Here is a 14,012-nt window from a genome sequence, read left to right on the forward strand (position 1 = left end):
TGACAACTGCTCCCCAAATTAATGGAGATTGTAGTTATCAATGGATTATTCCCACATTGTCTCAAATTTTCCCAGATTTGAGAAATACTTTGGAAAAAAGCACACCTTCCTCAAATTTGAGCAGGCATTATAAGATGATACCTGTAATTTAAATGCTTTTTTTCTGCACCAATATTAGAGTGGGACTATTTTCTAGAAAAGTGCTTTGTTATGAAGTAGGAGGCATTTTTGGTGAAAAAGCTGGTAGACATGTGCTCCCCCTTAATTTGAATATGCTGAATCTAAATATTCAATTTACCAAGCTGAATTCTCACAGGAACACCTAGAAAATTTGAATTCAAATGGCCGGTCCTGACCACAGTCAAGAATGGCTGAATTCCATAGGAAAGAGGAGGGTAGGAATTGTAGAACTCAAAAAAAAGTTCAGCACTCAGCAGGTGGCTCTTTCACTCAGTTTATGGGCCCACATAGCAGCCCAAACAGGGGCAGCGTTTGCACTTGGACTTGATGATCAAGTGATCTGCAATGAGTTGACTGCTTCAAGAAAACGGAGAGATCATTTTGATGAATGTAAAGTGCTCCAGACTTTGGAAAGATTCAATGTATTGTCTCCTGCCTCACCCATTACAACTACAACCCATTACATCTCTACCTCACCCATTACAACTCTAGAGACAATACAAGAGTCTGCTCAGTGCTGAACAACTGGGTCAGAATCAACTGATTGCCTTTATTCAGGAAAGACTCATGGTGCCAACAGAGGGTACTTTGCAAATGAAATTCCATGCTCCATTAAAGAAGGTAAAAGCTTCAATACTTGCATGTCTTTACATGGTGCAGAAACAAATGAAGAAGAAGCAAGTGCTGATCAGAACATCTTGCACTGCTTAATCATGGCTGCAACAGCAGTAGAACTACAACAAATATTGCAACATGAACTGATGCCGGCACCAATTGTGTTCACAGAACTTCCTCAGAGCAGGAAACAAATCAGTCCTTGGAGATACCTTAAGAAACGATATCCTTAGCCCTCTTCAGGTTACTCTTGAAGGTACTTCATATCTTGTGATTGATGGACAAGCATGAGTGGTGGCACTAGGGAAAACCTCTGCAGGTGACCTGGCTGACAATTTTGTGAAATCTGTATTTCACAGTGGTCAACATTTTGACAAGATTGACATTACATTTGATAGATATAGGTCTATCAAAGAAGGGACAAGACACACGTGATCAAGAGGCCTTAAGCCAATTCAGAGATTTGTTGAAGACAGAAAAGTTCCACTTCCAACCAACTGGCCAAATTTCTTGGCTCTCCCAGACAATAAGACTGATCTTGTATGTTTCCTTTAAGAACAACTCATACTCCAGGTACCTGAGAACAAGACTATCATTGTTTCTGGAGGGTTCAAAGAAGGAAACACAGTGAAGTCTTCCAATTCCACTGTGGATATGTGCATTGGTAGCAGCTCATGAGGAGGCTGATACAAGAATTGTGCCACACTGTAGGCATGCAAATCAGTGTCACTGTTGCTGTTATCAGCATGTGACACTGATGTTCTTGTACTGCTAGTGGTTCAGTTCAGCAGATATGACTTATGAAAGGCTGTGGATGAAATCAGGCACATCAGCAAAGCCTAAGTATATTCCTGTGCATTCCATCTCTGACAAGCGGTTCTATTCAGTAGAAGATCTGACTGACATCATTCCATTTCATGCAATCACAGGCTGTGATACTGTGTCCCACATTGCTGGACATGGCAAGAAAGCAGCTTGCTCAGATCCTAGTCTTTTTAAAAATCTAGGTAAAAGTGATCTTAACCAAGATCACTACAAGTCAGCTGAGAAATTTGTCTGCAAGATGTACAGTCTTCCAAATGAAGACAGCTGTGATAAGGCAAGACTAGTTTTATTTGGCAAATGTTGGTCACCTGAAGCATTGCCTCTGACAAGTGATGTGCTAAAATTCCATACACACAGAGCTCATTGTTAGTCCATGGTGTGGAGGCAAGCAACTTGTAACACTGCATATTTGCTTGCACCAGAGAAAATGGCATGGACAAAATGCAATGGAAAATGTATGCCAAAGCTAATGTCACTGTCTCAGATACCTAATGCTTGTGAAGAACTCATCACACATGGATACTCCACTGGATGCAGATCAAACAAATGTAGCTGTATGAAAGGGAAAAAGCAATACATCACAGAATACAAATGCAGAACTAAAGCAGGTGCTTGCATGAATGAGTAATGTTATCACCTCCAACATTAAAATTATTTCAACTGTATTTCGGTGGCGATAAATGTTCAAATCCTTCCTCAGGGGTAACCTAATGTCTAAGAATTCTGGCTATGACTCCGTTTCCAGTGAGTCCTACTAGCCAGAATTCTTAGGCATTCGTTTACATCTGAGGAAAGACTTTGTCCAAAATGTGTTCAACATTTTAAACTTGACCCAATAAATAAGCACTCTGAAACAGTCTCCCCTGTTTGTATGCTTCATAATGTGTCCTCCCTCTCTTTTGTTTCAAAGTATGAAGCAACAGGCCTCATGATACATACAATCTGTAGTTACATTTACTTGAAAATGATTTGGTAACCTATGTAGAACTATTTTATTTCATTCTGCTGAACAATAGAAGTGAATGTGGCAAAATTAGACTGTTATAAAGAAAAATAGCAATTTCAGATGCCACGTTTTCAATTTAAAGTACAAAATGACAAAACTGAGCTTGGTAAACAGCATTTTTTGAATTCAGCTCATTCAGATTAGGTAGAAAAGCGGGGCTACCAACTTTTCACCAAAAATGCCTCCTAAGTTGCTCTTTTGGGGAATTTGACCATGTTTATATAAATATCTACACCAGTGTAGGAGACTGAAAAAGCAAGAAAGAAATCAAGAAGACAGAGAGGAATTGGAGGCAGTTTGGAGGAAAGTGTTTGGTATAGCAATGCCTGTGGAAAGCCCCAGAACCCTGGCTGCACATATGATGCAGAGTTTCTTTTAATCTAAAAAAGAGGCCAGATGATCTACAGCACACACTCTCTCTGCAAAGACACCACCAGAAGACGTGCTGCTAGCCATTGGAGAGAGCTGGGCTATGAATCTCTTATGACACAGTGGTGATAACAGTAAAGAAGGTGCCACAGGGAAATCAATAGAGAAATGGCCTGTGTCAGGACTGTAGTGCCCAGTCCCATGACTGGAACACTATTTGCTGAGTGCATAGAAAATAAACTGCCTGTGAAATTGCTTTTTCAACCACATCTCCCTATGGCCACAATCCAGGTCAGAGGTATGCGCATGTAAGCCTTTCAATGACGCTTGAATCTGCAACTGTGCTTAAATGCGATTGTGGACCATGCCTGCTGCACCATGCTCACCGGGTCTTCTTCAGCAAGACCAAACTGCCGAAGACTCTCATTCTTTATTAACATTATTTGCTGAAAATGCATTGCAAGTCTTCGTCAGATCAGAGCCCTCTGCAGTCTTTCAACCACCTCACCTGACATTTTAAGAATACCTTGTTACGATAAACACTTGTGCTGACAACTGCCTTCAGTGGGAGGCTGCAAATGAACCATTAATGTGGTGACAAGCTTATCATGGGAAAGTTTCCCTTCACACTGAAGGATACTGATATAATGGAGAAACCCAACATGTGATGGGAATTGCAAACAATCAGATTCTCACATGATTCCTGCAGTCACCATGTGAATCTTCTATATTTAAAGTTAAATTTTTCTGGATGCGAAAACTACCAGTTTCTATCAGAATCTCACCAGTATGTCTTTTAACAAGGATGGCAGCAAATTCCTTACTAGCCAATATTAATCTACCTTTTAGACAGAGACCATCATAGCTGTCATGCTAATTTATAGTATTCTATATAGTATCTCAGTTCTCACATTCCTCACTCAATAATTACTCTTGACATCAGTGAACTCTTCCCCTGAATGAGTGCTATAACCTTTCAAGGGCCTTTACCTGAGGTTTTCAGAACTGAATTCCGATTCCAAAAACCGAAGGAACTGATCACGCCCCACTGGATCTTTCAACACCTCATCTATAGAGAAGCCCCATCTTTTGACACGGTGCTGAGAAGGCTCTTTGCTATTAAAGGGATACAGAGGAAAGATAAGTATCAGCCCTATGTTTCCTTGTCAAATCTTCAAACATTTCTCCACCACAGCTTAATTCAAAAAAGTTCACCCATGAGCTCCTAGAGACAATTTAAATTAAATTGGGGAAAACCACACATCCCTTTGACTTCAGAGAGTGGAGAAATCTGTATGTATGAAAACTGATGATTTGTTACCCTGTCAAAATGTCAGAAAAAGGTAAGCTAGGTGGTGCTATGGATAAAAAGCTGTTATCAAAAAGAAACACTTGTTCATAATTTTAAGAAAGCCACCCTAGCTCAAGAAAGCAAATTTCTATCCCCAATATTTGGGCTGGGTATGTTCCAAATTGCTAAAGATTAGTTATGATTTTGTGGGAACATGCAGTAAGTCTTCTCTTCGATGTCAGTTTTATGTATTTAAATGAAAATCTAAGAATGATATGCACGCAACCACATTAAAGAAAATAATCTCTTTTGTTCTCAGATGGACTCCTTTTCCTAATGAATTTCTTATCTGAAGAACTAGAAATTCATGATCTATTGATACATTCTTAATCATTCATATATATATTTAGCATAAATAAATAAATATAAAAATTAAGTTCATGAAATTGTAACTACAATGTTTCACACATTTTCTCTTTCAATTTGACATAATGGCAGAAGTGATTCTAACAGAAGTGATCAACTACATGTCTGCTACAAACTACCTTTAAACCAAACAAAAAGAGAAAAAATGTAGGACTTTTCCATCAAATTTCACATGAAAGAAATGTATATGATATAAATATAATTTATATTATACATTCTGGCATGGATCCAGAGTTGCTCTTCCACAAATGGAAGGGTCTTTGATCTGGAAAAGGCTCTCCCTGACAGAAGTAGGGAAGGTGATTTTCACCAATTTCCCCTTTCCACCTGTAAACCCCTGTGCTAGGGGCTATCCCTCTTCCATCAATGGGAGCATTCTTTGAGCAGAATTCCCCTCATTGGTTCTCTGGATCCAGTCTTATACCAATTATGGATGTCTGTATATGTGCTTTCAAAAAATGTTTTTTAACATGGTGTTTTATTCTTTTACCCTACTTGGTATCTTTTACTATTCACTGTTCTGGAATCTGTCTAGATGTATTTAAATGTTGTAAATAAACAAATAAATAACATATATATAAATAATTTACTACATTTATGTACCACCTTAGAATGTTGGTCTCAGCAAGGCTGATAAAATGGGCTTTGCAGTCCCTCCTCTCCCTTTGATATAGCTTGGTGCAATTTAATCCATAAGGATAAGGCAGACTGTTAGTACAACAAAGGGGGTTCATTTTTTTAAAAAAAAGTTTATTTCTTACCTTATTTCTAAGTCCCAAAACAGACCATCATCATTTATCCAGGGATTGGAAGGTTCAGCGGGAGTTATAAAAGGATCATAGTCAATGTACTGATCTGAGTAAGTAATTAAACTGTAACAGGAGAAGAGAAAAAAAATAGATGAGAGCCATGTTTATAAAAGGCTCTAAAGGTTCTAAATAGGGTATCTCTATATATCAATTTCTAAAAAGCATATTCTATTCCTAATGTATTCACTGTTGGCCCATGCATTGCATCAAGGTAACCGCCCCCTCCACCGCTAACGGCTGGTTCCTACAGGCTGCATAGTCAACGTGAATGTGTTATCCTGTGTTTTTCTGTTTGTTTGTTTGTTTATTTAACAATATTTATGGATCAGTTATATTAAAGAAATTTCTAAGCGACATACAGAAGACAAGAGTACCTTTCTGAGAATGCAAGTTGGAAAAGGTATGTTTTTAGTAGGTACTGAAAACCCAGAAGGTTGGCACTAACTTGTAGTGGCAGGGAGTTCCAGAGATTGCTGTCATGACACTAAAGGCCCTATTCCAAGCCATGATGGATCAAACCTCTGCAGTCTTGGGAACCACAAGAAGGGTATTTCTTGATGAGTGCAGAAACCAAGCAGACCAGTCAGGGATCAGGAGATCTCTTAAGTATCCTGATTTGTTTAGGGCTTTGTAAACAAGTACCAAAACCTTAAATCTGGTGTGGCAGCATATAGGCAGCCAGTGCAGTTCCCTCCGTTTAGGTGTAAAAAGCTGGCGATAAGCCAGTGCCTATGTTGCCTTTTATGAGATTGGGAAAAAATCAATTGACACTACCTTGTATATAAAGGTTCACAAGGACATAAAATCTGCTTCAGTTTCTTCAAAAATAATAGTGGTTAGGCAAATGATTATTAGCAACCAAAAACTGTTATAAAACTAATTGGGTCTGGTCCAGCCAAAGTGAAGCATTTTTAAGTTTCACTGATTTCTATTAGAGTCAAGCATTGATTAATTTTCTATTGAGAAAATTAATGAGCATGCCACTCTGTACAATAGAAATCAATGACACAAAAGTGCTTGATTGACTTTTGCTTATTGTTACATTGTTCCCCTTAAAATAATAAATGAATGAACAAGATTTCTCATGTGTACATGCTTAACCTTGTGTACTTTGAATAGTTGCTTTGCCTTCACTGGGTCTTTTTATGGCAAGTTAAGATATTTGTTTTTGTTTTGTTTTAATTTGCTTTTCTACAAGATCTTGCAAAGTACACTATCTAGCAAATTTTTAAAAAACTTTTTGATTAATTTCACATGTTTGATAATGACATAATGATAATCATAATATCATATTGATAATGATATTGGTCAGGCACAACATCAGCTGGGTTATATATTTCATCCTCTTGACAGCATGAGACCATCACTGGGCACATTATGTGAAAATATCAAAAGTGGTTTTTAGAAATACTTGTGTTTAAAACTTGGAATTCACTTTATAGACAAATAAAACAATACTTTATATATAGTCGAGAAACAAAAACAATCTCATATCTTGTTACATTTGTCCACAATATATTTATCCAACCCCATCTCTGAATATCTCTTTCCCTCCAGATGTGTGAATTGTGGTCCAACTTATCTGGAGGGTGCTAAGTTGGGAACAGTTGTTAGAGCAAATGACTGTATGTGTACCTGAAACTCTTGCTAATACTCCATGTATCTAATTCATGAACGCTTATGCCAGAATAAATTTGTAAGTCTTTAAGTCACCACAAGACTCTTTGCTGTTTTTGCTGCAGGAGACTAACATGGCTACCCTCTAGAAATTGTTTGAAATTTGTGCACAGTGACATTCCTGTGCAAACTTCTGAAAACTCACAAGTGAATGTTGACAGTCACATAAATGGGGTTTACAGCATCCACATTTGATTGATGACAAATACGTTTCGACACTGGATCTGCAAATCTAATCGTTAGACTGTGTACATATCTTAACTAAGAAGAAGAATCAAAGTTCAAAACATTGGCTAGTTTGTTCACTTGAATGTTCCTTTCCTAGGTGAAACCATGGCTTCTATATGTTTGAAAACCAGGATGGTGCAGCTGGTGGTGAGAACAGGTTTCTCTTGAGACTGTCACAGGACGATTGCTGTTATATCACAAGGCATTAGAATCACACTGTTTCATAACCAATGCAAGTTCTACCAATAAAGCCTGAGGGTTCTTAGTCACTCCCTGTCTTATCTCATTTCATTAACTACATTTCATGACCACTGTGGATCAGAAGCTGGAGGAGGAAAAGGCCTTTCACTTTCAGAGATAAGCGGCAACTGAAGCAAAGGGAAAAATAAGACGAGGTTAAAAAAACCAATTGAGTGCTATAGTCTGCAAAACTCAAAATATCTTCTAATGAAACTGAAAGCATCACAAGAACTTAATAATAATGGCATTGGCAGTTTAGATTATTTACTTCAGAGCCATTTCATGGATTTTGATGAGCCTATTAGGAAGTGGCTGTGCATCACACCACGCAAATTGTAAAGCTAGCATTGGTTTTGCAGTGTAATGAAGAACAGGAGATGAAAGGAAGAAGACTGCCAGTGCCATGAAAAACAAAAAGCAACCGGCTCTGGCACTCCTCATCTCTGCTAAACAGTAAATATTCTCCTCCTGCACTCAACAGAAGAGTTATTTACCTTTGAGCTCTTTACAATTGAAGCCATAAACTCTACAATTCGGTTTTGGCTCTCAGTACTTTTTAAAATATAATCTTTACTCTGTCTGGAACTTATGAAAGCAAGCAAGGGGGGGTGGGCAGAGATTCCCAGAGATGGGGCCTGTTTCTTTAAATGCACTGACAGACTGAGCAAGGCAACAGGCACAGACTAGGGATGCTCATATGAACCCTCTCACACATTTAGTAAGCGTGTGTGTGTGTGGGGGGGGCGGACTCACACTCACTGGCCATGCCTCCTGATATCAACACTTATCTACAACTGTAAACCCATTTTGGTTTTATACTAGTTTGCTGCAAATTGGTTTTATATCCGTTTAATTGGCATGACTTCCTTGAAAAAAGTCCTGGAAATTGTTATTTGGTAAAGGTTCTGAAAATTCTCAAGGTGCCCCTACCAAATGAGGAATGGTGGATGGCTACCAGAGAAATGGCCCTTTTATGGTTGTTGTGGGGTGCCCTTTCCAGAGAGGCTCGCCTAGTGCTTATGTTGTACTGTTTGGGGTGAAGGTGTTTTTATTTTCCCAGATGTTTTATCATTGTTTTCAGATGGTTTTAAAATGCTCAGGTTTTTAGCTTTGCTCTGCTAATGTTTTGCTGTTTTATTTACTTCTTTAATTTGTACTGTTGTTTTATTCTTTTGAGGGGAAGGGGCTTTCCTGGTTGTTTTTATGATTTTTAACTTGTTAACCACCCAGAGGGCATTGTTAATTTGGCGGTATACAAATGATGTAAGTAAGTAAGTACGTAAATAAATACATTCTGCGTTATTGAGATCTCTAGCTCCCTTTGCAGTTACAGTTGCCAGTTCCTAGGGACATGGAATAAACAGTTTAAGTCTGCCTAGATATACCTTCTATCTATCAGAGATGATGGAGCACACAATGGGCAACGATGGCTCTATCATACCACTGTCAACACTTTGAAAAAAGTTATCTGTCTTCAGCCAAACCAACAGAAAAGCTGTTTAGCGTGGTATTTTGCATACCAGCCCCTAGTTGCTCTTGAAATTCAGGACACACACACAAATAGTGCAACTGGGATGGTATTATTATTTGCTGACACGCCAACTTGCTTTTTTATCTTCTCCTAACCAAGTCCCCTTTACAACTATTGCAAAATTTGTTTGGAGACTTCTAGGAGGAAAAATAGTCCGGGGAATTGATGCTGCACAGATCACAGAAAAGAAGTCTTCATGCATTATGATCTGCTAATCTGCTACATTCCCAGTTGAAACAATAAGCCGTTAAACTGTGGCTTCACTCTGAAAGGCTTGCTGTTCATGATTCCCTCCTAGTCAACGGATCTGGCTATGCTGCGTTCAGCATTTTATTCCAACTTTAAGGTCAAATGACCTTGAAAGACATTTAAAGTACTTCATCCTAATTCACTCAATGACTATGGTTTAGAGTTACATGTACAAGCCTGTTCAACTCCTTGGCTCTCATGCTAGAGCAGGACAGGGGAGCATGTCAGCCTGAGGCTTGTGCAGATAACATTAAACCATAGTTTAGTGTTACAGCCCAACTAAGTCACTACCTTATTCTGTACAAGTACAAGTCTAATCATTAATATTGAGAAATAGATCATTAACTGGGGTGAGATCAAGATTTCATCTTTTAATATTTATCTTCAATCAAGTCATATTTAACAGAAAAGGGACATATATTTTTAAAGGTGATGTAAAACTGTGTGTGTGTGTATATCAGCTTTACTGTGCCATTGTAAATTCCATTTTCATGGTTTACATAGCCTTTACTGAGTCCTCTTTTTGCACCTCAAGAGGAGAATATAAAAAACTGCTCGATGTTGTTTGAGAAGACTTTCTGCTGATCAGGTTAAACATACGAATTGCAAGTGCCCAGACTACATGGCTGCATTCAGACATCATGTTCTCCAGACTCTGAAACCATGGTCTGGAGGACTCGGAATACGTGTGTGTATACCCGCGCTCCCTCCTCCCCTCGTGTGTTAGCTTAATAGAATACTTCCTGGTTTGTCAAACTATAGTTTGCAGTGAAGTCTGAACCGACAAGGTATGATTTGAGCAAATGCTCCAAGTCAGGACTGCAGACCGGGATCAAACTGTGGTTTGACAAATTCAGTTGTATTCTATTAAGTCAGCACACTGTAGGAAGAGGGAGTGTATGTGCAGACACAGCTAATTCCCAATCCCCCAAACCATGGTTTGGAAGATCTGAGAATGTGACGTCTGAATGAAGCCCATGAGTCCAAATCCTTACCTTTTGCAAATCTTGTATTTAATCATTTGGGAGAGAGAAACAGTACTAAAAACAGAGAAACATTACAACAAACCACCCAGAGAGCTCCAGCTGTTGGGCGGTATAGAAATGTAATAAAACAACAACAACAACAACAACAACCAGGACTCTTACCTTTCTGCTACTTTAGACATTTTTAAACAGTGTCTGTCTATCTGCACATTCAGAAATGTTATCTGATGAAAGGAAATGAAAACAATTCTTAAAGGCACAGTAAGTATGCACTGTATTAGTGTCATGTCCCTGACTGTATTTTTATGGTTCAATTGCCTTGCATCATACTATATTTAAAGAAGTTCTCCCATCCAAATCTTCCTGGGCACTCTAACGTGCATCTGGAGTCCCAGTGGAAGCTGTGTCTCCGATATCAGTGGGGTGGTGAATCTGCTCCAGGTTTCAGTCAGAACCAGTCAAGAACTTTAAAGAAGCTGTCCAAGCACCTTGGATAGCTCCTTCAGAGTTCTGACTAGTTCTGACTGAAACCCGGGGTGGGTTCACCGCCCCACTGATATTGGAGCCACCAGCCTCCATTGTGGAGAGCCTTGTCAGCGTAGGCTTTCCCATTCACTGCAGTGCTAGTGACAGCACATGAAATAATGAGGACATGCCCCCCTGTCCCATGCACGCAAAGAGCTTTGGGATCAAGCTGATTACATGAATGCAAGTGCCTCTGAAATAAACTGACTTGCTTCTAAGAATCAAAACTGGCGGACAAGACACACGCCCTCTTTGTTAATCTGGTGTTCACCACCTTCACACTATTGAGGCGCCTGAATCCCCCATGTAATTAGAATTGCATGAGGGAGAGCAGGGGACAAGCGTGCTAGATCCTCCGCTTTGGTCCACCTGCAGAGGGCAGTGTGCTCCATTTCTGAAGACTCCGTCTGCGATATAGAACCCTATATAGTTCTAAACCGTATTGGCAGCCTACACAAACAGAGCAGACTCCCTGCTGCAGATGTTCATCCTCCAGCTCCTAGAGAGTAATGGAGACATGGATGGCAAAGGAGGGGGCGGAGCTAGAGTGCTAGTACCTTCTGTCCCTCACCCAATTCTCACTCCAAGGTTGGGGATCAGAACACACAAATAGGGCTATTCTCTACACAAGTGTTTTCTTTTGAGGGAGGGGCAAGTTCCCAGTTTCACATTTACTCAAAGTTATCTGCCACATACAGTAACAAGAAAAATATGAAATGGAGGAAATATGAACCTATTCCTCAAAAGGAACAGGAGCCATTTCAAAGCAGATTCCTTACTTGCTTCCGGACATCGTCTTTTGTTGTTTTCCGAACTGGTTGGGAGGGCATATGTACAGGGCTTTGGGACTGACTGTCTTCTGTAACTCCATAGACTGACTGTAATAAACAGATGAGAATAGTATAGTACATGGAGTATCAGATTGTGGTTTCAAACACTGGAATTGTTAGCAATGTCTGTTTTAGGACAAAACACATTACTCTTGACTCCGCCTTTCCTAGCCTGCCTCCATTTTTTGATCTCTTCTACCTGTCCAGAGAAAGACTGTAAGCATCTCTGAGTACTGCCCCGTCCGGGTTTTTTGTTTGTTTGCTACCCCATATAGTGCCATATATGCTGATATCAATATATAAAATGTTAAATGATCTCATCTGTGTTGTGTTGTTATGATGATTTATAACTGATTCACACCATTTCTCTACCTCAACAAAGGGGAGCGAAACAATTTATATCTTATCTTTCCTTTTTGTTGAGGTAGAGAAATGGTATGACTTGGGCCTCAACTCAATGGAGTTTGGGCATGGGGCACTCAGTTGTGTGATGGAGCACACGAGGTATGTCCAGTGCTGGATGAACTAAAGCACATGGGCTCCAAACGTAGTCATACCTAGAGTAGTCCCATTGAAATGAATGGGACCTCACGTGGTCATGACTAACTTAAGTGCTATTGATTTCAGTGTGGCTACTCTAAGTATGATTAAGACTGGATCCAACCCCTTAAATCCCACCGAGTTCCATGGGATTTATTAGCACCTGGTTAAGAAATGCAGTTTCAAACTATGGTGCGCATATGTATCAGCTCTATTTCCACAAAGAACAGAAAAGTATTTTACCCTTGGGGGGAAAAAGGGTCTAATAGCCACTGTGGAATCACATGGTGATAAAGGTTTATATATTTGGTCCTGGGAATTTTGATAGAGAGTGGATGAAAAATGCAGTAGCAGTGCACTCCTCCGCAAGTTAGTCCTACTATAAGACAATGAGAATACCTAATACTAAGTCAAACTCTCCCTCACTATGTGACTAAGGACACAATCCTATGCATGTTTAGACAGAAAAAAGTCCTACAACTCCCAGCACCCTGGGAATGTTGGGAGTTGTAGGACTTTTTTCTGTCTAAACATGCATAGGATAGCACCCTAAACATCTTACAGGAGATATAAGGATTCTACATTTAGTTCAAAGTTGTTTGTATAATGAGAAAAAATTAATTTGGTGTCAGTCACTTACCTACAGTGTTCTGAGACAGGGGGTTACTTTTCATCATTTTTGGTGTAACATGGTCCAAGATAGATGTTATAAACCAAAGGTAGTCCATATGTTTGGACTACATTTCCCATAAGCCGTGGCCAACATGGCCAATGGTCAGGGATTCTGGGAGCTACAGTCCAAAACATCTGGATGGCCCCTGTTATAGACCACAGCATAGCACTATAACAAAAAACATCCTAGGACGCTGTGATAGTCTTATCTTAAAGGTATGCCTTGTTTTAGAGGTTAACTTTGGTTGTTGTTGGGGGGTGGGGGGAAGTCTTGCCTTTTTGACCCTCTGTGGATTTTTCATACGGCGACACTTTCTGATGTCCATCTCTGTCGTGTTCACACAGCCCGGCTAAGAAAGATACATTTATGAGATTACTGGTTGTGTTTAATTTTCATACTGCTTCTGCTTTCTAAACATCAGTAATTCCAAACACTGACTTATGCAGCTAGAATTGCAAACCTTTACTATGGGCCAAACAGATATTACTTTAAAATTTATTATTATTTATTGCAATTATTGCATTTATATCCCACCTTTTTTCCCTCTTGCAAGGAACCCAAGGTGGCTTACATTATCCTCCTCCTCTCCGTTTTATCCTCACAACAACAACCCTGTGAGGTGGGTGGGGCTGAGAGTCTGTGACTGGCCCAAAGTCACCCAGTAAGCTTCCATGGACAAGTGGGGACTAGAACCCAGATCTCCTGGCTCCCAGTCCGTCACTCTCACCACTACACTACACTGGCTCTCAAAATCCATATCTACCAGCAGTGTCTTTTTTCATTTTCACCCTAAAGTAGATGCAGAGGGCCAATCCAGATCTTAAAAGCCCACTATGCTAGGGTCCTGATCCAAACTGGGCCCCCTGCACCTACTCTAGATTAAAAATGAAAGAAAGAAAAGATGTAGCTGTTAGATAAGGATTTCAAGTAATGTCGGCTTTAGTCCTAAAATACTGTTATCATAACAGTTGGGAATTGTTTTGTTAAAGTCTCCAGAGGCCATTGTGGGGCA

General features: G+C 39.6%; 1 protein-coding gene across 2 annotated transcripts in view; it reads right to left on the reverse strand.

Annotated features, from left to right (window-relative positions):
- RGS6 (regulator of G protein signaling 6) overlaps positions 1–14,012 on the reverse strand; it is a 319,263-nt gene that overhangs the window by 51,845 nt on the left and 253,406 nt on the right. For both annotated transcript variants that reach the window (XM_084827528.1, XM_084827537.1), the window contains 5 exons: positions 13,275–13,349; positions 11,737–11,835; positions 10,595–10,656; positions 5,474–5,584; positions 3,986–4,111 (listed from right to left, as the gene is read on the reverse strand). In XM_084827528.1, coding sequence (XP_084683654.1) covers positions 3,986–4,111; positions 5,474–5,584; positions 10,595–10,656; positions 11,737–11,835; positions 13,275–13,349 — 473 coding nt within the window. The remainder of the gene's footprint in view (positions 1–3,985; positions 4,112–5,473; positions 5,585–10,594; positions 10,657–11,736; positions 11,836–13,274; positions 13,350–14,012) is intronic.

Source organism: Heloderma suspectum, chromosome 1 (assembly GCF_057233095.1).
Source record: "Heloderma suspectum isolate Gila_16-S chromosome 1, 16-S_ref, whole genome shotgun sequence".
Classification (NCBI taxonomy): Eukaryota; Metazoa; Chordata; class Lepidosauria; order Squamata; family Helodermatidae; genus Heloderma; species Heloderma suspectum.